Genomic DNA, 26,666 nt, shown 5'->3' with positions numbered 1-26,666 from the left:
CTGGCACTGGAACCACACAGCTCTGTCCATTGTGTAGTGGACAGAGTTGGTAACCATAGTGCTGTTAACATGAGGATATGCGTTCTATAATACAATCCTGGAATACCCCTTTACTGGGAAAATATTTTTTTCTCTTTTAATAATGATTAGATTTATATGACATTTACATCTTGCTGTAAACATATTCACTGCTTCTTAGTTACATAGTTGATGCGGTTAAAAAGAGAGATAGGTCCATCAAGTTCAACCAAGAGATAGGTGGTGACGTGAATCTCAGAAGGAAGTGAGACTCAGATTTCTACACATTTCCATAAGCATTAATATGATTTACTCTTAAACTGTCCACTGTTTCTGCTGTGACCACGTCCTGAGGACGTCTATTTCACAGATTCACAGTTCTTACAGTAAAGAAGCTTTGACGGTTCTGGAGACCAAACTTTTTCTTCTCTAGTCGGAGACAGTGCCCCCTTGTCTTTTGAGGGCATTTAGCAGTTTTTCACCGTATTTTTTTGTATGGCCCATTTATATATTTATACAGGTTAATCATGTCCCCCCTTAGACGTCTCTTCTCAAGACTAAATAAATTTAAATTCTTTTAATCTTTCTTCATAACTAAGACCCTCCATATCCCTTATCATTTTAGTCGCTCTCCTCTGTACTTTTTCCAGCTGCAGTGCATCCTTTCTATGTAATGGTGCCCTGAACTGGACTGCTTATTCCAGATGAGGCCGCACCAACGCTTTGTAAAGTGGTAGTATTACATCCCTGCGAGTCCATGCCTCATTTAATGTATGGCAGTATCTTTGTGGCCTTAGAAGCAGCTGATTGACATTGTATGCTGTTGTTTAATCTACCGTCAACAAGGACACCCAAATAACTTTACATTTATCCACATTGAACCTCATTTGCCATGTTGATGCCCAATCAGAGTGTTCAAGTCAGCTTGTATTTTATAGACCTCTTCCATAGACTGTACAGTACTACACAGCTTAGTGTCATCTTCAAAAATAGAAATGGTGCTATTAATCCTGTCCTCAATATTGTTAATAAATACATTAAATATTAGAGGGCCCAGCACTGAACCCTGGGTTACGCCACTTATAACCCGCGACCATTCTGAATATGAATCATTGACCACATCTCTCTGGTCCTTCAGCCAGTTTTTAATCAAATTACAAACTATACTTTCCAAGCCTATAGGTCTATAATTGCCATTTGAAGGACCTAGATCCTTTTTTAAATATGGGGACTACATTTGCCTTGCGCCAATCACTTGGCACTGTACCAGTACCTAAAGAATCTTTAAAAATTATAAACAGGGGCACAACAGTGATTGAACTGAGCTCTTTAAGCACTCTTGGGTGTAATCCATCTGGACCCGGAGCCTTGTTCACATTTATCTTATTTAACTTATCTTGGACCATATATACAGTTAGCCAGTTGAGTATATCACTGGTTGTACTAACAGCCCTAGCACCACAGATATCATCTCCTTTCTATTCTTTTGTATAAACAGAGTTAAAATAACTCATTTATTAACTTTGCTTTTTCGTTATCTTCAGTGACTTCAGGGACTTACCTGCTCGGACCTTTTTTTTTTAGCATTTATATATTTAAAGAATTTTTGGGGATTTGTTTTGCTTGCTTTTGCTACCTGCTGTTCATTTTGTATTTTTTTGCTAATTTTATCTCCTTTTTACAGATTTTATTAAGCCCTTTGTAATCTTCAAACGCTACAGCTGAACCCTCAAATTAGTATTTTTTTTAAATGCCCTTTTTTTGTCTTTTGCCCTTTTTACAGTAGCTGTAAGCCATGGGGGGTTTAATTTTAGCCGTGTATACTTGTTACCTACAGGAATAATTTTTTTAGTGCAATTACTCAATGTGGATTGAAAGCTCTCCCATTTATCCTCAGGTAGATTTGTTGCAGTCATTGTTATACAACTGTCCAGTTCTTTTATTAAATGGGTAGTGATTCAAATTTATTAGTTTTTATACAAGCATTGAAGGAACCCTTGGGTCATGTACTAGCTCTGCTATCAATCTTTTTGTGACATTTCAATCACTGGCCTCTGCGATATCAGTGCAATGCTGCTAGTAATGGGCCATTCTTGCACCTATGACCGGTGGTCCTGCAAGAACATCATGTCCATTCATTGCCGCAATCATGTGAATGGGGAATAGCATGTGATGATTGCATGCCAGGTGGAGACCAGCCTGTCGGTGCTGGATCGGCAGAAGGTTTAAAAGGTGATTTATTTTATACAGCCCCTGCTCTGTGCCATGTTTTAAAGGATTCTTAAAAGAAAAACATTTTGTTCAGAATTTCTGCAACTTCAGGCAAAAATCTTGGCACTTTTTTTTTTTTTCTTTTTTTTTCTTTTTCTTATCACTCTGTGTGTGGTTCATTTTGTAGCTTTCATCCCTGTGGTGAACTCGTCCTTAGGGACCAGCATTCAGTGTAATTTCCAGATGAAGAGATAATTAAACCTAAGTGAAACTGAATGAAACAACATCAGATTTGGTCAATTTTTTTTTATTAGAGACTCTGAACACATTCTGGGATTTTATTTCCTCAGCTCCGCAAGATTTAAGATACATCTCAATAAGATGGCACTTAATTTTAATGGGTTGTTTTATTTTTAAAAATTAATTCAGTTTACTGTTTTCTAATTGCACATTTGCATTGAGAGCTTCACCGTTTACTCTGCTGTAGTTTACTTTGATATAAATGTATAAATATAAAATGATATACATATAAAATGATTTTGTGTATTCTTGGAAGCATTATAAATGAAATTGCCTAATAATAGAAAAGCCATATAATTTACAATATGGAATTAAAGGGGGTTGTGCCACCATTAAATATTTCTTTAAAGGGAACCTGTCACCGGGATTTTGTGTACAGAGCTGAGGACATGGGTTGCTAGATGGCCGCTAGCACATCCGCAATATCCAGTCCCCATAGCTCTGTGTGCTTTTATTGTGTCGAAAAAACGATTTGATACATATGCAAATTAACCTGAGATGAGTCCTGTCCCTGACTCATCTCACATACAGGACTCATCTCAGGGTAATTTGCATATGTATCAAATAGTTTTTTTTTTTACACAATAAAAGCACACAGAGCTACGGGGACTGGGTATTGCGGATGTGTTAGTGGCCATCTAGCAACCCATGTCCTCAGCTCTATACACAAAATCCTGGTGACAGGTTCCCTTTAACATAATTCAGCATGAAATACTACTTTTGTAATTGGTTTTCTCTTACAAAAATGCTCCAGTTGTGAGATACTCTAATCTTCATTATAATGGCACCCCTTGGTGTTTAATCAATATAGTAATGTGCACCTCCACCGACTGAGGTGGTCATACATGCTCAGTTCGGTCTTTCAATAGAACATTTTATTTTATGCACTCATATAGTGCTACTAGAGGACTATGCTGTATTATCAAGCATTATCAAGTGTTCCTGCTTATGTCATCAGTCTACTTGATCAGGATCCACACAACAGATATATTGTGAACGACTGTTGTATGCATCTACTTAACCTAAAAAACCTGTAAATGTTTTTCATTTTGTTAAAGTTTGAGTCATTACAGGTGATTACTGGAGAATAGCTGCTGACCTTTCTGCAATGTATGATTAATCAATATGTAGCTTCTGACACAGAGCACATATGGTGCAAGGCCTTCTGGATATTAACCCTTCATATGTGAGCCATTCATTTTCATGGAGATTTGAGACGTGGTCTGATTTTGTCCTATAGAAATTTTCTACACCAATTACCTTCATACATAGCAGCAGAGTGGCCTTCAGAAAATACTTTTTGCTCTGCTGAATTTCCGGGGGATGTCCCTTATTTTGGGAGATTCCTGGAAAATTCAGGAGCCTAGACAAGTCGGATATACAAATTGTAGAACCTAAATGTCCACAAGTCAACAATTTTAGATTTTCAATGTTGAAGTGATTTCACTTGTGTACCTTTTTAGGAGATGCAGTGCTGTGGTCAAGGAGTGTTAATGGACTTGATGTATTTTGCTTTCAGTATGGAGCAGAGTTCAGAAGATTCTCTTTAAATCGATATAAGCCCGGGACGTTTGAGGACTTCTACAATCTTCTTCTTCAGATCCACAATATCTCCAGTGTAGATGTTTTGCTTGGGTATGCCGATGTCCATGGTGACCTTCTTCCAATTAACAATGATGACAATTTCTGTAAAGCTGTTTCAAGTGCCAACCCGCTGCTAAGAGTATTCATACAAAAGCAAGGTAAGACGATTATCCTTATTCTTCGTGTTTTGGAAGTCCAATAATCTGATTTTGTTTTGTGAGGTAATAGGATTTCAAATTTGTAATTGCACCGTGTAGTGGTAGTTCACGTTATTTGGGTCAAAGCATTCAGCCTGATGTACTGCCAAGTGAAGTGCTAGCATGCTGCTTGGATGTTTATGCATTCAGTGGTTGTGGTTTAAAAGGATCAGCTGGACCACCCAGGAAGATGCAAACTGTGTTTCTATTTCTTTCATTATTATTTTTTTATATATTTTTTCCTGTATTTCATAGTGCACTGTTTTTCAGCATAAATTATTTCTTTCAAAGAATACATTATAAAATTTCTAGAACATTCCTTATAACGTGTGTGTGTGTATTCTAGAAACCAGTCAGTCTTTTGAAAAATGTTCCTGGTTGCTCAGGCCGTACACAGTTTGAGAAAATATCCTGGTGTATACACTAAATGTATGGCCCTGGTGTATGGAAGTGTGTGGCATATTTGCATCTTATTATTGAAACACAGACTTAAAGGGGTATTCTCATCTTAATGATCACTGTTAAATCTGTTAATGATTTGACAGTGATTTTTCTAATACATGTTATTACCCAATTCCCACCCTTTTTTTTTTTTAGAAAATAAGTCCCCTCTTACCTGATGTTGTCTTTGATCTCCCCTGGTTACGGCCACCTCTCCAGTATAGTACAGAGCCGTGAACGCGCACGCCAGCTTTGTACTATACAGGCCAGGAATAAGTCACCATGGCGCATGCGCGGCGGCGTGCGCGTTCAGGACATTGCCCGGCCAGGAGAAAATCTTCAGTCTTCTGCGCAAGCGCGGCCCGGCTGGGAGAAGAATCCAGGAAGTGAACGTCGTGCTCAAGGAAGGCAAGTATGAAAAGGGAAGATGAGAATACCCCTTTAAGAATGCAGGCTGCAAACCGCTGTATGTTCATTTTCGTTGTTCTGTTCCTTAAACAGAGTATAACAATTGAAAATAACATGGCGATGTGAAACCAGTCTGTAAGGCCTTATGCACACACGTGCCATCCGCATTTTTTATTTTTTTTGTGGACCCATTCACTTCTGTGGGTCCATGGTTCGTATTTTGCAAACATATTCTATCATTTTTTATACGTGTGCTTTCCGCATCCGTATGGCCGTTCCACAAAATTATAGCATATGCCCTGTACTTGTCTACAAAATGCGGACCACTGAGCCATCGAAGTCAATGCGGGTCTACAAAAAATGTGGGTGTAACATGGATGGTATCTATATTTTGCAGATCCGCAAAACAGATATGGTCATGTGCATGAGGCCTTACGTTTTTGTTTTGCGTTGTGTCTTGGTCAGTTATTTGTAGCACCTATGGTGTTGGTTTGTTGCTGCCAGTGAAGGCTGATTGATATTATTTTCTAGGTGAAGGCTATCTGATTGTGACCATCAAATTTTTCATCTTCGCTTTCCAAGAGCTATAATGTTTTTGTTTTTTCCATCAATGCTCCATTTTGGGTACATACAGTATAATCATTGACTAAAGCCAGCGATCTAGCCTAAAGCCCCTTCGTTTACGTCAACAAGGGGTTAAGGAGTCATACATACATGGCTATTTTTTTTATTTTTTACTGTTTTGTAGGAAGAACAACACTAAGGCCTCTTTCACACGGGCGTCAGTTTTTTTGCCCGGAGAAGAGCCGGGTGCGTTGCGGGAAAATGCGCGATTTTCCCGCGCGAGTGCAAAACATTGTCATGCGTTGCACTCGCGTGAGAAAAATCGCGCATGTTTGGTACCCAAACCCGAACTTCTTCATAGAAGTTCGGGCTTGGGATTGATGTTCTGAAGACTGTATTATTTTCCCTTATAACATGGTTATAAGGGAAAATAATAGCATTCTGAATACAGAATGCATAGTAAAACAGCGCTAGAGGGGTTAAAAAAAATTAAAAAAAATATTTAACTCACCTTAGTCCACTTGCTCGCGAAGCTGGCATCTCCTTGTGTCTCCTCTGCTGGTGAACAGGACCTGGGGTGAGCTGCTCCATTAAATACAGGTTAAGGACCTTCGATGACGTCACTCCGGTCATCACATGGTACGTCACATGATCTTTTACCATGGCGATTCACCATGGTAAAAGACCATGTTATGACCGGAGTGACATCATCGAAGGTCCTTAAGCTCTATTTAATGGAGCAGCTCACCCCAGGTCCTGTTCATCAGCAGCGGAGACACAAGGAGATGCCAGCTTCGCGAGCAAGTGGACTAAGGTGAGTTAAATTATTTATTTATTTTTTTAACCCCTCTAGCGCTGTTTTACTATGCATTCTGTATTCAGAATGCGATTATTTTCCCTTATAACCATGTTATAAGGGAAAATAATAATGATCGGGTCTCCATCCCGATGGTCTCCTAGCAACCATGCGTGCAAATCGCACGGCATCCGTACTTGCTTGCGGATGCCATCCAATTTTCACACACCCCATTCACTTCTATGGGGCCTGCGTCACGTCAAAATCGGACAATATAGAGCATGCTGCGATTTCAACTGAACGCACAAGTGATGCGTTAAAAACATTGCTCATGTGCACAGCCCCATAGAAATGAATGGGTCAGGATTTAGTGCGGGTGCCATACGTTCGCCGCACGGATCGCACCCGCACGGAAAACTTGCCCGTGTGAAAGGGGCCTAAGTGTATGGAATATAAGATTAGATCTTCTGTTCTGCCACTTCCTATACTTTACATGATTAATATTGAAATGCAGATAACTGGAGGCCATTGCAGCCTTGGTTGACTTTTGTTAAAGGGGTTCTCTGGGAATTAAGAAAATGAAAACACTTAAATATTACTTCATCATAAATATATTCCCAAATACCTCTCATTAGTTATAATGGCTCGTTTTGTCTGGGGAGCAATCATTAGACGAAATGAGCCCTAGACAAAACGAGCCATTATAACTAATGAGAGGTATTTGGGAATATATTTATATTAAAGTCATTTTTATGTATTTTCATTTTCTTGATTCCCAGAGAACCCCTTTAACTGGCCCTGACATTTGGGTGATAAGACCTTGCCTTCAGGTTAGCAGTCATTTTTTGCGACCTCTGGTGTAAAGAGACAGAGCAGCTGATTTTGCTGAGATTTGGCTCATTTTACATTTGTAGCATACGCAAGGCATCATGGTTTTTACAAGACTTGTGGTCAGGTCACAGCTTGTGTGGCAGCATTGGACCCATCTCCCCCCCCTTCCCGCCCCCCACGTACCTCCTAGAAGCCCTTTGATCATGACCTTTCCTGGCCCGTTTACAAAGAACATAAGTAACAGTTGACCTATAATGTGCTGTAAAAGCCATGAAATGACATTTACTAGGAATCTAGGAAAATGCGAAGTCTTCTGCTGTAACCACTAAGCAAGAACAGTATATTACAAAGCTTGAGCGGCGTTCTGGTAAATGAGATTTAGTTATCTACTTATGAAGAAACCCTTTAGTATCTAAATCCACATGTAATAATAAAATGTGTGTTTAAATGACCTCCTTTTCTGTCTTGGGCTTTATAGTAGAGATGGCACATAAAGGGCACTGTCCCTACTGCATGCCCTTCTAATGGCCATTTGGTGATCCTATCCAGTTGAAAAGAGGTAGAAAATGACAATACATGCTCTTTGTTCCCTCTTTAGAAGTCTAAAGCTGCCGCTACACTTAAGAGCTCATGCACACAACCATTGCCTATTTTGCAGTCTGCAAATTGCGGATCCGCAAAACATGGATACCGCCATGTGTGTTCCATATTATGCAGAACGGGGCCATAATAGAACATTCCTATCCTTGTCCGTAATGCAGACAAGAATGGCACATGTTCTGTAAGTTTGCGGATGCCACGGAATGACCCACAAAAAATGCGGATTGGATGTGGTCTAAAGCAGTCCTCTCCTGTTTTAGCAACTGTTTGCATTCCCTTGTAATAACCATTTTGGCTGACCACAATTTGAAAATTTTACATGAACATCATTTCTGTCTATTAAAAATGTGACAGACTGAAAAAGTTTGGCTTTGGTAGAAGAAACCATATATGTATGTCATATGTGGGTAAATTCATTCATTTGCCACTTTGCACAAGCTCATTGTGCTACTTTTCCTGGTGGGGATCATTTGTATAAATGATCTAAAGGGTGTTTGATGGCCGCACTTTGATTAAACGTTTGTGTATGGCCAGCATAAGTAAGTTGCTGGCCTAATGGAGCCTCTGACACAGATGTGAGCAATGCTGAGTTCAATGTGTAGACAGATGTAGTAACCTCCAGAGCTCCCTCTAGTGATGGCTGCAGACAGCCAGCGTGTTTTCTTTCAACAAATTTTGCAATCAATAAAAATAAAAAAAACTCATAAAACCTCAAATTAGGCTACTTTCACATTAGCGTTCGGGGCTCCGCTTGTGAGTTCCGTTTAAAGGCTCTCACAAGCGTCCCCGAACGCATCCGTCCAGCCCTAATGCATTCTGAGTGGATGCGGATCCGCTCAGAATGCATCAGTCTGGCAGCGTTCAGCCTCCGCTCCGCTCAGCAGGCAGACACCTGAACGCTGCTTGCAGCGTTCGGGTGTCCGCCTGGCCGTGCGGAGGCAAACGGATCCGTCCAGACTTACAATGTAAGTCAATGGGGACGGATCCGTTTGAATTTTACACTATATGGCTCAATTTTCAAACTGATCCGTCCCCCATTGAATTTTTTATACAATATAATGCAGACGGATCCGTTATGAACGGATCCCATCGTCTGCATTATATGAGCGGATCCATCTGGGCAGACCCCAGACGGATCCGCTCTGAATGCAAGTGTGAAAGTAGCCTAACTAAATACCCTTTTAATTGGGGCTGCGACTCTTAGAATATTGTACAGATTTTAAAATGTATTTTTTTAAGGTTCTGACTTTCAACACTGCTGCAACATGTTTTCATCTGCAGTCCCCTTAGTGCTGATGTGTAAAGCCTCCTTCACACGTCGGTGTTTTGGTCAGTGATTGGCCTCATGCACACGACCGTTGTTGTGTCCCGTGTCCGTTGTTCCGTTTGGCCGGCACTATGGTAGAAATGACTATTCTTGCCCACGGACAAGAATAGGACATTTTTTATCTTTCTTGTGGGGCCATAAACGGAACACTGTGTGCTGTCCTCATCTTTTGCTGCCCCTATTGAAATTAATGGGTCCGCATCTATTCAGCAAAATTGCGAAACTGATGTGGACCCATTTATACAGTCGTCCGAATGAGCCCTAAGAGGGGGGTCTGCACCTCTTCTGTGTTTTAGAGCCGTACCTGGTTTTGGCTCAAAATCACTGATGGAAATCGCTGACCAAAACACTGACATGTGAATGAGGCCTAAGGCCTCATGCACACTGCCGTGTTTCACGGCCGTATGCGGGCCGTGGAACCGCGGCCTGGATCCCTCCTGAGAGCAGGAGCGCACGGCGTCACTGGTTGCTATGACGCCGTGCGCTCCCTGCTGCCGGCACAGTACAGTAGTACACTGGTATGATCTAGCAGGGAGCGCACGGCGTCATAGCAACCAGTGACGCCGTGCGCTCCTGCTCTCAGGAGGGATCCAGGCCGCGGTTCCACGGCCCGCATACGGCCGTGAAACACGGCAGTGTGCATGAGGCCTAAGACTGCACTGTCTAAGGGGGCCTAGGGGAGTTACAGTCCAAATTAAAAGGGCAGATTAATTTAGGTCACTTGTATTATGAGGACAATTTAAAGAGGTCCTTTGACGGGTCCAGACATTATGAAATAAGTAGCAGGTTATGTAGGGCATAGTGCAGGGATGTAATATCACTTACTAGTTTGTCTGGGCACCGCTCCGTTCCCCAATTGTGCCCCCCATTTACTTTTCCTGCATGGTATGCTAATGAATATCATCGGTACAGGGAGGAGGAGACTGCCCTGTTTCTCAATAGGCGTCTCCTTCTCCCTGGCTGTAGCGCGCTCCAATCGAAGTGGGGAGCGCCACAGCCAAAGAAGGTATTTCTTTCTGTGTCCATTTCTTTTTTTTTTTTTGGACTGTATACGGAACCATTCACTTCAATGGGTCCGCAAAAATGTGCATTCCGTTTCCATATTTCCTTTCCGCCAAAAAATAGAACATGTTCTATTATTGTCCGCGTTACGGACAAGGATAGGACTGTTCTATTAGGGGCCAGATGTTCCATCCTGCAAAATACGGAATGCACACTGATGTCATCCGTATTGTTTGTGGATCCGCGTTTTGCCGACTGCAAAATACTTACGGTCGTGTGAATGGACCCTTAATCAATCTCACTAATGTGTCTTGCGTTCTGTATAGAAATACTTTTTTCCCTGAACTGTGGTTAAAATCAGTGACTATTAAAGAGTTGTGATTTTCTGAGCAGGCGGGTATCTTCAGAAATAAATCTTTACCTTTTATATATCTTTAAAGCGGTTTTGTTCATAAATGGTATTCTGCCCCTGGATTTTTATAATTTTTTTTTTATTTATTTTTTAATCCGCTTTGAATGTGTCATCCTTTGTGTCACCTAAAACAAGACTTGGCCCAGTTATGTCACCTCCATGTGAAAATAGAATATCTTTACAGAAAATAAACTAAGCTGAAAGCGGTTGACTGGTTAAAATAAAACAGTACATGGGTCTGCGCACCCTATATGCCTTAAACATACATTGTATTGCTTGTCGGGTATCCACCCGAATGTTGTGTTTGTGATAATTACCAATCAATAAAATTGATGGAATTAAAAACAAAAAAAAAAAAAACAGTACATCTGAATGCTGCATGTTCCCGGCCAAATAAAGCCGCAATCAGGAGCCTGTGTAGTGAGTGATACTGAAGAATGTGACGTAAACTGTTTATCCTCTCCTGAGGGAACATCTGGATTAACATAATTTTCTTTTTTCAATTTTCTTTCTTTTTTAAAAGTTATTGCATACATATATAACATGACAGCAGGTAATTTGTCAGCGTATTACAATTAAAGAGGACCTTTCGTGTTTTTATTTTTTTTATTTTTTTTTTATTTAGATAAATACGTTTACTTGCGGGGTACTGCCATCCTGCCTGTTTTTTTTTCAAATATAGCTCCGACACCCCACTGTGCCCACCGCAGTTTTCCCGCTCAGTATGTTAATACTGAGCATCGGTACAGGGAGGAGGAGACGCCAGGGTTTCTCCGTGGGCGTCTCCTTCTCCCTGGCTGTGACGCTCTCCGCTGTGATTGGATCGCGGCACAGCCAGGGAGAAGGAGACGCCCAATGAGAAACCCTGGCGTCTCCTCCTCCCTGTACCGATGCTCAGTATTAACATACTGAGCGGGAAAACTGCGGTCACTGATGGGACCGCCTCCTTGACTTCAAAGCCCAGAACGAGCAGGAATTTAAATGAATGAATATTTTCCAATAAAACTATATATCAATCTGCCCTGCTCTATAACACGCTGCCTGTAGCTTACATTGCATTTCCTTGGTGACCGGTTCTCTTTAAAATTAGGGTACACAATGCCAGTGTTACTAAATCTCCCACATAATATTCCGAGTTAGTTAGCTTAAATGATGGACTAGTTCTTGTTGTTCATGTTGGTGACCCTTGTAGTTTTTGGTTTGTCAAGCACCTGGAGTAAGATTCTGTCCTCCATGTAGGCACATCACTGAGGAAGGCCAGTAATTGTGTTATGTACGGCATCATCTAAGTGTCTTGTCTCTGTAAATATTAACATTTCGTGTGAATCCGCTGGTCTGTTTCTCATGTACACAGCCAGCTACACGTGGTCTTGGCATAAGCACATGTTCTGCAGGCTGTTTATGAGAGATGACTTACAAGACGCTACCTATAGGGGTATTCCGGTTATAATTTATTTATTTATTTGTTTATATAATAGGAAATCGTACAATAAACACACATTTAAAATTCTACATACATACCTTTCTTATATCAGGCTGTTGACCTCTGTATGCAGAAGAGTGGTATTGCCCATGTATCAGTTCTATGTAATGCATCCATGGTCTAACTGAAACAAGGCATCGGACACTCTTTACACCCTGACAATAAGTAATTAGTGTTATATGACATACGTGTGCAGGGTCAGCACACAGGATACACTAATGGGATAAGTAAATGGGACTGGTGGTAGATTCATTTTTATTACATTATCTACATCATTGTGTGCCTCTCTGTAGTGATTTGTAAAATGGCTACCTGTCTCTCAGTGATGTCATGTTGTTAATAAAGTTTAATGTAAAAAAATAAAGATTTGCTTCCGCACTGACAGGTATGAGATACTGCTGCAGGTAGGAATACTGTATATTCTCAATACACTACTATTCACGTGTTAGATACCCGGGCAGTTAACTGAAAGGTCAGATGATGGCTCACATGACTGACGCCATGTTTCATCCTATGTAGCTCTCCTACGGATGCGTGTTTTTTTGTTTTTTTAGGGAGAGGTACATGCACAGATATAATAAAGGTCTGAGAGCAAATGGTGAAATGGATGCCAATTAGAAAATAGCTTGACATCCTATTGTCTAAAGAAATAAATGTAATCATTTAAACCGTAATGCCTCTTTAAATATTGATGGCCCATCCCCAGGGTTATGTGCTTATTTTATTATTGTTGGGGTTCTGACTACCAGCAACCGTGCAGATCAGCTGATGGAAGGGGCCTATGCAGCCTTTCCCTTGGCCAGGGACCGTTACCTCTATTGGGCACATGAACTTTGTGCAGCGCAGTCACATTCATCTGAATGGACCTGAGCTGCAATACCAAGCACAGTCACTATACAACGTACCGAACTGTGCTGGTATACCATGAGTAGGCCGCATCCCTTGTTTGAGCACCACGGCATCTTCAGACACCTAATTGGCAGGGTTACCAGAAGTCAACCCCCACCGATCTGCAGGGCTGGTTCTAGGTGAAATGGGGCCCTGGGGCGAAAAACAATAAGGGGCCCCCCTCCCCCCATGGCATTTCTCCCCCTCCATCGCCCAGTGGCACTTGGCAGCAGCACATCCCCCCCCCCATTGGCACATTTCTCCACCAGCACTTGCACATCTCTCAGACTGTCATCATGAGTCATTCTAATGACCCCCCCTCTCCCCCCAAATGCACATGACATTTCTCCAGTCCATGGCTAGTACAGACTGCTCCCACTGCCACATGCGACTGGCACTGGTGAGATGGGATCCAGTTGTTATTTGTACCTAACCTGCTACCTCCTGTTCTTCTGTTGCTTTTTGAACTTGGCTGTGTGGGACGGCTGTGGGCCTTCCCTGGCAGAGTCTGTGGCAGGGCCGCCACAACAACAGAATTATAGACTAGTCTAGTTACGGGTCGGCACAGGGGGCCCCTAAGGACTCGGGGGCCCGGGGGCAAATGCCCCCCTTGCCTCTATGGAAGTGCCGGCCCTGCCGATCTGATATTGATGTCCTATCCTGAGGATGGGTCATCAATATTTAATTCCTGGAAAACCCCTTTAAGCTACTGTGTATAGATGGTTTGCAAACAGATTGTCAGATGTGCATTATAGTAATTGACTACTTAAGCTGCATGCAGAACCTCCGCAGAAGCTTTACCGGGGTCATACATTATGTGCCTTATTTGATGTGCATCTATTGTAAGGATTTTGTTTGTAGGGCTTTATTCCGCAATTGAGATCCGTTGTAGGATCTCGATAGCAGAAGAAAATGCTTCCGTGTTGTCCCCAAAACTGAACTTAACGAAATGCATTAAAATGCATTCAGTTCCATTTGGTTGCGCTCCCATCACGGACAGAATAATGCTACAAGCAGCGTTTTTCTGTCCGCGATGTGGTGAGGGGCAAGACGGATTTTCTCTGACACAATAGAAAACGGATCCATCCTCCATTTACTTTCAATGGTGTTCATGACTGGTCCGTCATGGCTATAGAAGACATAATACAACCGGATTGGTTCATGACGGATGCATGTGGTTGTATTATTGTAACTGAAGTGTTTTTGCAGATTCATGACGGATCCGCAAAAAAATACTAGTGTGACAGTAGCCTTAGCAGTAATAACTTCCTTCTGAGCCTTCAGCTGATGCCGGCCACACCTGGGCTTGACTATAACATTTACTGGCTGTGGTTGTCTATCTTCTGAGCACAAACGTCCGTTTATTAATAGCTATGATTAATACTAGAGATGAGCGAATTTCCACTTATGAAATTCGTTCACACTTCATTTGGTGGTAAAAGGCGAATTGTGTTATGGATTCCGTTACCACGGACCACAACGCACTTCTATGACTGAATGCATAACGGAATGCCTTTTAGAGGCCTTCCGTTATTCATTCCGTCATAATAGAAGACTATGGCAGAAAAAACCAGATCGGTCCCGTTTCCGTTAAGCATTCCATCATAGAATTGCTTTATGGTCCGTGGTAACGGAATCCATAACACAATTCACCTTTTACCATCAAAATATGAAAGTCGCTCATCTCTAATTAATGATTGTAACTTTGGATTCGGATTGTAGTTCTTTAAATATCTGAAGATAACACAATCCAGCATCTTGTTCCTGTATACATTATTTTAGTACCACTATACTCCTTTTCAGCTTCTCTGCTGTTGTTTCTAAGTGTTAGACTATGAAAAAGTACAGTAGAAAGCGATATGTAGATGACTTGTTTCAGAAAGCTCAGATGTTTCTAGTTTCAGTCACCTATGATGTGAATTGAAGTTAAAACTTGTGTGTGAGGAAAGTGCATTATGAGCTATGTTCAGCAGGCCTAATGCACACAGCTGTATATATTTTGCAGTCCAAAAATTGTGCAGCCGCAGAATACAGATACCGTCCATGTTGCATCCGCATTTTTGTGGACTCATTGAATCCACGTTTTGCGCCCAAGTATATCATATGTTCTATCCTTTTGAGGAACAGATATACAGATGCGGAAAGCACACAGATTAGCCATATGTTGTGTTTGCCGCATCTGCAGGTCCACAAAAAATAAATAAAAATGCAGTTGGCACACGAACCACACCCGTATTTTGCGGACCGCAAAACTTATGAGGTAGTGTGCATGAGGCCTAAGTGTGTATTCATACTGTAAAAATAAACTGTGTGCAGTTTGCTGTGGTTTCCACAAGTGAAACATGTTTCAACTGTAAAAACTTCAGTTGCCGTGAAAAACTTGGCAAAAACTGCATCCTCTGTATACACCCTAAGGTTAAGTGCACATTGGCGGCAGAGGTTCCGTCTGGAGTCTCCATCGCTGAATCCAGCATAATAGAAAGGCATTTCATTACTGATGATCGGTTTGAGAAGGCAGGGGCACTGGCAGTAGCAGGGGCGCTGTTTCCCCGCAGGCCCAATTACGTCACGGTTAAAATCGCTGACCTTGGCGCGGCTAAACCCCGTCCACTTCAACACGACTTAGCCGTGCCAAGGCCAGTGATACTAGTCGTGAGATTACTAGGCCTGTGGGAAACAGCAAGAAGGCCGCGGCTCTACTGCCAGTGCCCCTGCTAATCAGGGGGTCCTCGGGGTCCCCCGCTGATCAGATGCTGATGATCTACCAGAGGATAGTTCATCAGTAATGAAAAGCTACAAAAACCCTTTAAGGCTACTTTCACACTAGCGTTCGGGTGTCCGCTTGTGAGCTCCGTTTTGAAGGGGCCCACAAGCGGCCCCGAATGCTTCCGTCCAGCCCTAATGCATTCTGAGTGGATGCGGATCCGCTCAGAATGCATCAGTCTGGCAGCGTTCAGCCTCCGCTCCGCTCAGCAGGCGGACACCTGAACACTGCTTGCAGCGTTCGGGTGTCCGCCTGGCCATGCGGAGGCAAGCGGATCCGTCCAGACTTACAATGTAAGTCAATGGGGACGGATCCGTTTGAATATGACACACACTTTGGCTCAATTTTCAAACGGATCCGTCCCCCATTGACTTTCAATGTAAAGTCTGGACGGATCCGTCTGAGGCTACTTTCACACTTAGACATTTTTTAACAATATAATGCAGACGGATCCGTTCTGAACGGAGCCACCGTCTGCATTATATGAGCGGATCCGCTCTGAACGCAAGTGTGAAAGTAGCCTAAATTACATTAATGTAACTTTGCTGGAAGAAAACGCCACATAAACATAGGTATGTTGTTGTAAAGACCACATGAGTTTTTTTGGTTATTTATTTATTTATTTTCTTGCTGCACTAAAAAAAGGTAGCACAGCTGCAACATGTGGAGTCTCATGTGCCTGATTAGCTGCGGATTTTCGTGTGACAAATCCGCAATGTTTTACAGTACCAGTGAAGTTTTATTCTCATCCATGCAGTGCGTAAAAAAAAACATAGCAGAAAAGCTGTGGTATTGCGGATTTGAAATCCGCAGCATGGCAGTTTATACGGTGGATTTCTCTTGCGGATTTTGCCCTTCTGAATAGAGAGGATGAAATCTACAGAATTTTCCACAACAAACGCATGTAGTACGTGCAGTTTTGTTGCGGCTTTTGCTGTGGAAACGCAGCGTAAACCTCTGCAGATTTTTCGCCTGGATTTTAAGTCACTTGTGAACTCGACTTAAAGGGAACCTGTCACCAGGATTTTGGGTATAGAGCTGAGGACATGGGATGCTAGATGGCTGCTAGCACATCCACAATACCCAGTCCCCATAGCTCTGTGTGCTTTTATTGTGTCAAAAAACTGATTTGATACATATGCAAATTAACCTGAGATGAGTCCTGTCCCTGACTCATCTCACGTACAGGACTCATCTCAGGTTAATTTGCATATGTATCAAATCATTTTTTTGACACAATAAAAGCACACAGAGCTATGGGGACTGGGTATTGCCGAAGTGCTAGCGGCCATCTAGCAACCCATGTCCTCAGCTCTATACCCAAAATCCCGGTGACAGGTTCCCTTTAAGACCATACATAAGGACAATGTAAAATTCCCTACACTTGCCGGAGTTAGTACAAAGTCCAAGTGCCACTTCTGTTAGTGTAGAATTGCTTTTATGATGCCATCACCACCAGAATAGTCATCATAAAATTTTGATTCTGCTGCTATGTACCTGCATTCGCTCCTGCTTCTATATGATAAAGCCGCACCCTTGTATATGAACATGGGTTTATCTCGGGAACAATAGCATCCAGCAAGGTAAAATCTTACCTACTGGTTCCATATTAGGCACCATAAGATGGCCCCTTACACATCAGATATCTTCATTCGTCTACCAAGAGACTTTTTGTGCTTGTTGTGTGCGTCAGATTAATTGTATTTCATTACAAGCCATATGGTAGCCTATTATAAGCTATGGCTGCCGTGTGATGAGTAGGTCAGGAAGTCGTGCCCGACTGATCGTTGGCTTGTTGCTCCTTTTCCGTGTCATTTGCATTTAATAAGAGTCAGCGTGTGCTTCCTCCTCCCTCCGCACATTAATGAATGCCGTTTTCTGCCTGCGGTCGTTTTCCTCTTGCTGCTGAGCTTTTCATACTCTTTAGATAGACCATGTGAAAGAATGGAAATATAGTATGCGGAATTGAGGTTATATCCCCAGAATAACTTCCAAATCTGACTTTTCTCTGGTGTCGTGTGGTTTTATTTCCATGAGCTTTTCTTTTCTGGCATCTCACAACAATCACGGGTCATTGAACAGCTTTACCTTTTCCTTCCTTACACAGGAGAAATACATCTACAGTTTTTCAAAGTACTTGGCAATCATTTTATTTGCATTACTAACGAACTGTGCAGGCTGCATTATTGTACCGTATGCAGATAATACAACTTTTAGACCTGCAACAACAGAAAAACGAAAGGGCGCAGAAGAGTTCATAGGGTTATCCACACCTTACAGATAAACAGCACTGCCCAATATCTGTTGACTTAGGCTTCTTTCACACTTGAGGCCTGCTCTCCAGAAGGCTGTTGTGGCAGAGAACCTGCCAGAGGTCTCTGGATCCGGTGTAGCCGGATGTTACCGCAACGCCTACCGGCCCCATTGACTATAATGAGATCCAGCTGCTACCCGGCAAATATGCCGGGATTGGACTGGGCAAAAACCGCTGACTGCTCTGCCAGAAGGCACGCTGCAAGAGTGAAACTAGCCTTACAACTTTCTGTTATGCCAAAGTAATCCATGCTCTCCTGTACATAGGACAATGTTTTCCAGTGCAGGACAATACAATATCAAATTTAGTCTCAAAATCTCACTGGTACAGATGGTCTGAGCCCCACGGGTTCTTGTATAGCATAGTACTGGCTGCACCGTTGCATCACCTTTTGCCTGCTCATCCAACCTTCTGTGTTTTCCGCACTGCTTGATGCTGGACACAGTTTGTTTTAACTATAAATGACTTAGCAACAGTCAGGTCCATAAATATTGAAACATCTACACAATTCTAACATTTTTGGCTCTATGCGTCACCACAATGGATTTGAAATGAAAAGAACAAGATGTGCTTTAACTGCAGACTGTCAGCTTTAATTTGAGGGTATTTACATCCAAATCAGGTGAATGGTGTAGGACAGGCATGTCCAAACTGCGGCCCTCCAGCTGTTCCAAAACTACAACTCCCAGCATGCCTGAATAGCTTACAGCTATTAGGGCATGCTGGGAGATGTAGTTTTGCAACAGCTGGAGGGCTGCAGTTTGGACATGCCTGGTGTAGGACTTGCAACAGGTTGCATATGTGCCTCCCACTTGTTAACTGACCAAAAGTAATGGGACAGAATAATTATCATAAATCAAACTTTCACTTTTTAATACTTGGTTGCAAATCCTTTGCAGTCAATTACAGCCTGAAGTCTGGAATGCATAGACATCTCCAGATGCTGGGTTTCATCCCTGGTGATGCTCTGCCAGGCCTCTACTGCAACCATCTTCAGTTCCTGCTGGTTCTTGGGGCATTTTCCCTTCAGTTTTGTCTTCAGCAAGTGAAATGCATGCTCAATCGGATTCAGGTCAGGTGATTGACTTGGCCATTGCATAACATTGCACTTCTTTCCCTTAAACTCTTTGGTTGCTTTTGCAGTATGCTTTGGGTCATTGTCCATCTGCACTGTGAACTGAGTTCTGAAGCATTTGGCTGAATATGAGCAGATAATATTGCCCGAAACACTTTAGAATTCATCCTGCTGCTTTTGTCAGCAGTCACAACATTAATAAATACAAGAGAACCAGTTCCATTGGCAGCCTTTCATGCCCACGCCATGACACTACCACCACCATGCTTCACTGATGAGGTGGTATGCTTAGGATCATGAGAAGTTCCTTTTCTTCTCCATACTCTTCTCTTCCCATCACTCTGGTACAAGTTGATCTTGGTCTCATCTGTCCATAGGATGTTGTTCCAGAACTGTGAAGGCTTTTTTAGATGTCGTTTGGCAAACTCTAATCTGACCTTCCTGTTTTTGAGGCTCACCAATGGTTTACATCTTGTGGTGAACCCTCTGTATTCACTCTGGTGAAGTCTTCTCTTGATTGTTGACTTTGACACACATACACTTACAGTACAGACCAAAAGTTTGGACACATCTCATTCAAAGAGTTTTTTTTTATTTATTTTTTATGACTATGAAAATTGTAGATTCACACTGAAGGCATCAAAACTATGAATTAACACATGTGGAATTATATACATAACAAAAAAGTGTGAAACAACTGAAAATGTCATATTCTAGGTTCTTCAAAGTAGCCACCTTTTTTGCTTTGATTACTGCTTTGCACACTCTTGGCATTCTCTTGATTAGCTTCAAGAGGTAGTCACCTGAAATGGTTTTCACTTCACAGGTGTGCCCTGTCAGGTTTAATAAATGGGATTTCTTGCCTTATAAATGGGGTTGGGACCATCAGTTGCGTTGTGGAGAAGTCAGGTGGATACACAGCTGATAGTCCTACTGAATAGACTGTTAGAATTTGTATCATGGCAAGAAAAAAGCAGCTAAGTAAAGAAAAACGAGTGGCCATCATTACTTTGAGAAATGAAGGTCAGTCAGTCCGAAAAATTGGGAAAACTTTTAAAGTGTCCCCAAGTGCAGTCACAAAAACCATCAAGCGCTACAAAGAAACTTGCTACCATGCGGACCGCTCCAGGAAAGGAAGACCAAGAGTCACCTCTGCTGCGGAGGATAAGTTAATCCGAGTCACCAGCCTCAGAAATTGCAGGTTAACAGCAGCTCAGATTAGAGACCAGGTCAATGCCACACAGAGTTCTAGCAGCAGACACATCTCTAGAACAACTGTTAAGAGGAGACTGTGTGAATCAGGCCTTCATGGTAGAATATCTGCTAGGAAACCACTGCTAAGGACAGGCAACAAGCAGAAGAGACTTTTTGGGGCTAAAGAACACAAGGAATGGACATTAGACCAGTGGAAATCTGTGCTTTGGTCTGATGAGTCCAAATTTGAGATCCTTGGTTCCAACCACCGTGTCTTTGTGCGACGCAGAAAAAAAGGTGAACGGATGGACTCTACATGCCTGGTTACCACCGTGAAGCATGGAGGAGGAGGTGTGATGGTGTGGGGGTGCTTTGCTGGTGACACTGTTGGGGATTTATTCAAAATTGAAGGCATACTGAACCAGCATGGCTACCACAGCATCTTGCAGCGGCATGCTATTCCATCCGGTTTGCGTTTAGTTGGACCATCATTTATTTTTCAACAGGACAATGACCCCAAACACACCTCCAGGCTGTTTAAGGGCTATTTGACCATGAAGGAGAGTGATGGGGTGCTGCGCCAGATGATCTGGCCTCCACAGTCACCGGACCTGAACCCAATCGAGATGGTTTGGGGTGAGCTGGACCGCAGAGTGAAGGCAAAAGGGCCACAAGTGCTAAGCATCTCTGGGAACTCCTTCAAGACTGTTGGAAGACCATTTCAGGTGACTACCTCTTGAAGCTCATCAAGAGAATGCCAAGAGTGTGCAAAGCAGTAATCAAAGCAAAAGATGGCTACTTTGAAGAACCTTAAATATGACATATTTTCAGTTGTTTCACACTTTTTTGTTATGTATATAATTCCACATGTGTTAATTCATAGTTTTGATGCCTTCAGTGTGAATCTACAATTTTCATAGTCATGAAAATAAAGAAAACTCTTTGAATGAGAAGGTGTGTCCAAACTTTTGGTCTGTACTGTACCTCCTGGAGAGTGTTCAGAACTGGAAGCACAAGGTTCCATCCACTGTGTAGTGCCTGTGGTGGGGTACTGCAGCTCAGCTTCCATTCAGGTCGGCTGCCCAAAAAGCTGCTTAGTGCCGGGAGCTGGACCTCCACCGATCTGATATTGATCACCTGTGATAGGCCATTAATGTCTTGAGTCTTGCAAACACCTTTACAGGTAAAGGCTGTATTAGACAGCCAGATCAGGCAGGCGGCCGTCGGGAGGGAAGCATTGCTTCCTGGCAATCGCTTGTGAAGGAGATCGCTGCTATTACATGCAGCAATCTCCTCCTCCATATAGGGAGGAGCGATCATTTATGCCATTGCTCATCCCCATACTGAATCATTATTTGCTGGCAGCAGATCATGATGAAACGGTACGATCTGCCGCTGGCAAATGATTTTTAAACCTATTGAAAGATTCCAATTGCCAGTTTGCTCATTCATCGGCTAATTGGCGGCAGTATTACACTGCCAGATCATCGCTAACGAGCGTTACTACGTTAGCGATCATCTGCCAAAAAAATCTGCCTGTCTTAGGCTAGGTCTACACGACGACATTTGTCGCGCGACAGATAGGGCGCAACAGTTGTCGCGCGACATTTTGTTGCACCAATGTCGCGCGACAATTTTTATAATGGCAGTCTATGGTGTCGCACTGCAACATGCGACATGTTGCGACTGCGACGCGACAGTCGCAGAAAAATCCATCTTGAATGGATTTTCTGCGACTGTCGCGTCGCAGTCGCAGCATGTCGCATGTTGCAGTGCGACACCATAGACTGCCATCATAAAAATTGTCGCGCGACATTGGTGCAACAAAATGTTGCGCGACAAATGTCGTCGTGTAGACCTAGCCTTATACAACCTTAAAGGCTCCTGCACACTACAGTTGTGCATTTTGCGGAATGGAATGTCTGACCCCTAATAGAACAGTCCTATGCTTGTCCATAATGCGGACAATAATAGGACATGTTCTATTTTTATGCGGAACAGACATATGGACACAGTCATTTCCGTTTTTTTTTTTTTTCATTTTTTGTGGCCCCATTGAAGTGCATGGTTCCGCGTATGGGCCGCAAAAATAAAACCCAGAAAGGACACGGACAAAAAATACGTTTGTGTACATGACCCCTAAGACTGGGTCAACACTTGAATCGTACAGTAGTAGGCAGCAGGGTCTGGGGTGGAGCAGGCATAGTCTATAGCTGGGCATACACCGTAGATAATACAATAGCGATTATACTGATAACAGAACAGGAAATTATTACATGAATCTTTTGTAGTCTTTATAAGCGGAGGTGGTGCGTTCTGCAGGTGTCCTTAGTCTACACGTGATCGTTGTGGAGACTGCTGTTATCCATTCTTATCATGTGTTAGGTTTCTATATTTGCTCTAGTCATATCTTATTTTAAATGTCTTTATGCATTGTTGACTTTAATGTGTAAAGGCACCTGAGGTCGGCGAGTGTTATGTGCCTTATATTTGTGTAGTAGTGAAGACATTTTTAACTTCTTATTATTATTTTTTTTATGCGCTCATTCAATTTGACCTTTTACAGCGAAGGCGAAAGATGCCTCGCTTCTTTACATCTCTGCAATGATCTGGTCCATGCCGCCCTAAAGTTAGATATCTGAGTGCATTTTTAATATGTACAGATGTAGCAGAGCTGAATTGCTCATTCATATGCAGCACTATACAAAGTATAACTCCGGGCTTTTTGTCTGGGCGTTTTGTCAAGTGTTCTGAGAAGTTACTTGTGGTTTGGATAAAATGTTATATAAGTTCCATATTATATCGGTGTACTGTATTTAGGATGTTTGCACACTTTGCACAATACGCACGGAAACCCCCCAGCATAGTACAGTGCCTACAAAGAGTAGGAGACTAAACAAATCTCATGTACACTTTGCAGATTTATTTTTCTGCGTGGATATTGACCTGCTGTGCGGATTTCCAAAAGGGTGAGATCTGCAGCAAAATCACTATTAGAAATAGCTTTTTTTTGGTGGCGTTTGGGTGCAGAAACGCACAGAAATCCACATGGAAATTCATACGGATCTTCCACACACTCACCCACACCCTTGTGCAGTCGGCCTAACCATTAGGGCTCATTCATGTGAGCGTCTCTGTTTTGCAGTCCGCAAAACACTGATACCGGTTGTGTGTGTGTGCCGCGTTTTGAGGAATGGCCAGCCCTATGATAGAAATGCCTATTCTTGTCCTCAAAAACGAACCACAGGGCCGTGGAACAGAAGTAAAGATGCGGACGGCACACCCATTGAAATGAACACTAATATACGGTCGCCAGAATGAGCCCTTAAATTGTAAGACCTAGTGATGAGACAATGGAGCAGGGCAGCCAGGTCAGTTTAACCTCCTTGCAGCTTCTATTTCAGCCCCTGGGCTGGCTGTTGCGGAGTCTACCTTTTGTACAGTGACTATAGATGGCTGCAGACATGATGAGGTTCAGTAAAAGCACGTGTAAAGCCTGGGCAGGTGCTGCACGTATGGTTTTTGTTTCAACGCCTCTTCATTTTCACAATCTGTCAGTGAATGGAAACATTCATTGTTTATATCCAGGGGCCTAAAACTGGTAATGCCTACAGTTTTCGATCTAATACATAAATACTTCAGACACATTAACCACTTTAGCCCCGCTAGGTGAAACCCCCTTCATGACCAGAGCACTTTTTACACTTCGGCACTACATTCCTTTCACCGTTTATCGCTCGGTCATGCAACTTACCACCCAAATGAATTTTACCTCCTTTTCTTCTCACTAATGGAGCTTTCATTTGGTGGTATTTCATTGCTGCTGACATTTTTACTTTTTTTGTTATTAATCAAAATGTAACGATTTTTTTGCAAAAAAATGACATTTTTCACTTTCAGCTGTAAAATTTTGCAAAAAAAACGACATCCATATATAAATTTTTCGCCAAATTTATTGTTCTACATGTCTTTGATAAAACAAAAAAATGTTTGGGCAAAAAAAAAAAATGGTTTGGGTAAAAGTTATAGCATTTACAAACTATGGTACAAAAATGTGAATTTCCACTTTTTGAAACAGCTCTGACTTTCTGAGCACCTGTCATGATTCCTGAGGTTCTACAATGCCCAAACAGTAGAAAACCCCCACAAATTTCGGAAAGTAGACACCCTAAGGTATTCGCTGATGGGCATAGTGAGTTCATAGAACTTTTTATTTTTTGTCACAAGTTAGCGGAAAATGATGATGATTTTTTTTATTTTATTTTTTCTTACAAAGTCTCATATTCCACTAACTTGCGATAAAAAATTCTAGGAACTCGCCATGCCCCTTACGGAATACCTTGGGGTGTCTTCTTTCCAAAATGGGGTCACTTGTGGCGTAGTTATACTGCCCTGGCAATTTAGGGGCCCAAATGTGTGAGAAGAACTTTGCAATCAAAATGTGTAAAAAATGACCGGTGAAATCCAAAAGGTGCACTTTGGAATATGTGCCCCTTTGCCCACCTTGGCAGCAAAAAAGTGTCACACATCTGGTATCGCCGTACTCAGGAGAAGTTGGGGAATGTGTTTTGGGGTGTCATTTTACATATACCCATGCTGGGTGAGAAAAATATCTTGGTCAAATGCCAACTTTGTATAAAAAAATGGGAAAAGTTGTCTTTTGCCAAGATATTTCTCTCATCCAGCATGGGTATATGTAAAATGACACCCCAAAACACATTCCCCAACTTCTCCTGAGTATGGCGATACCAGATGTGTCACACTTTTTTGCTGCCAAGGTGGGCAAAGGGGCACATATTCCAAAGTGCACCTTTCGGATTTCGCAGGCCATTTTTTACACATTTTGATTGCAAGGTACTTCTCACACATTTGGGCCCCTAAATTGCCAGGGCAGTATAACTACGCCACAAGTGACCCCATTTTGGAAAGAAGACACCCCAAGGTATTCCGTGAGGGGCATGGTGAGTTCCTAGAATTTTTTATTTTTTGTCACAAGTTAGCGGAAAATGATGATTTTTTTTTTTCTCTTTTTTCCTTACAAAGTCTCATATTCCACTAACTTGCGACAAAAAATAAAAAATTCTAGGAACTCGCCATGCCCCTCACGGAATACCTTGGGGTGTCTTCTTTCCAAAATGGGGTCACTTGTGGCGTAGTTATACTGCCCTGGCAATTTAGGGGCCCAAATGTGTGAGAAGTACCTTGCAATCAAAATGTGTAAAAAATGGCCTGCAAAATCTGAAAGGTACACTTTGGAATATGTGCCCCTTTGCCCACCTTGGCAGCAAAAAAGTGTGACACATCTGGTATCGCCGTACTCAGGAGAAGTTGGGGAATGTGTTTTGGGGTGCCATTTTACATATAACCATGCTGGGTGAGAGAAATATCTTGGCAAAAGACAACTTTTCCTATTTTTTTATACAAAGTTGGCATTTGACCAAGATATTTTTCTCACCCAGCATGGGTATATGTAAAATGACACCCCAAAACACATTCCCCAACTTCTCCTGAGTACGGCGATACCAGATGTGTGACACTTTTTTGCAGCCTAGATGCGCAAAGGTGCCCAAATTCCTTTTAGGAGGGCATTTTTAGACATTTGGATCCCAGACTTCTTCTCACACTTTCGGGCCCCTAAAAAGCCAGGGCAGTATAAATACCCCACATGTGACCCCACTTTGGAAAGAAGACACCCCGAGGTATTCAATGAGGGGCCTGGCGAGTTCCTAGAAATTTTTTATTTTTTGCATAAGTTAGCGGAAATTGATTTCTTTGGTTTTTTTCTCACAAAGTCTCACTTTCCGCTAACTTAGGACAAAAATTTCAATCTTTCATGGACTCAATATGCCCCTCAGCGAATACCTTGGGGTGTCTTCTTTCCGAAATGGGGTCACATGTGGGGTATTTATACTGCCCTGGCTTTTTAGGGGCCCTAAAGCGTGAGAAGAAGTCTGGAATATAAATGTCTAAAAATGTTTACGCATTTGGATTCCGTGAGGGGTATGGTGCGTCCATGTGAGATTTTATTTTTTGACACAAGTTAGTAGAATATGAGACTTAGTAAGAAAAAACAAAAACAAACAAAAAATTTCCGCTAACTTGTGCCAAAAAAAATGTCTGAATGGAGCCTTACAGGGGGGGGGGTGATCAATGACAGGGGGGTAATCACCCATATAGACTCCCGGATCACCCCCCTGTCACTGATCACCCCCCCTGTAAGGCTCCATTCAGACATCCGCATGATTTTTTACGGATCC

At 42.3% G+C, this 26,666-nt stretch overlaps 1 protein-coding gene across 1 annotated transcript in view; it reads left to right on the top strand.

The window, feature by feature from the left end:
- The window catches only part of PARD6G (par-6 family cell polarity regulator gamma), a 96,267-nt gene that overhangs the window by 28,108 nt on the left and 41,493 nt on the right, over positions 1-26,666 (top strand). Inside the window, exon 2 of the mRNA XM_044293548.1 lies at positions 4,049-4,271. Coding sequence (XP_044149483.1) covers positions 4,049-4,271 — 223 coding nt within the window. The remainder of the gene's footprint in view (positions 1-4,048; positions 4,272-26,666) is intronic.

This window comes from Bufo gargarizans, chromosome 5 (genome assembly GCF_014858855.1).
Source record: "Bufo gargarizans isolate SCDJY-AF-19 chromosome 5, ASM1485885v1, whole genome shotgun sequence".
NCBI lineage: Eukaryota > Metazoa > Chordata > Amphibia > Anura > Bufonidae > Bufo > Bufo gargarizans.
The sequence above is the reverse complement of the archived record's forward strand: the minus strand, read 5'-3'. Positions and strand labels throughout refer to the sequence as shown.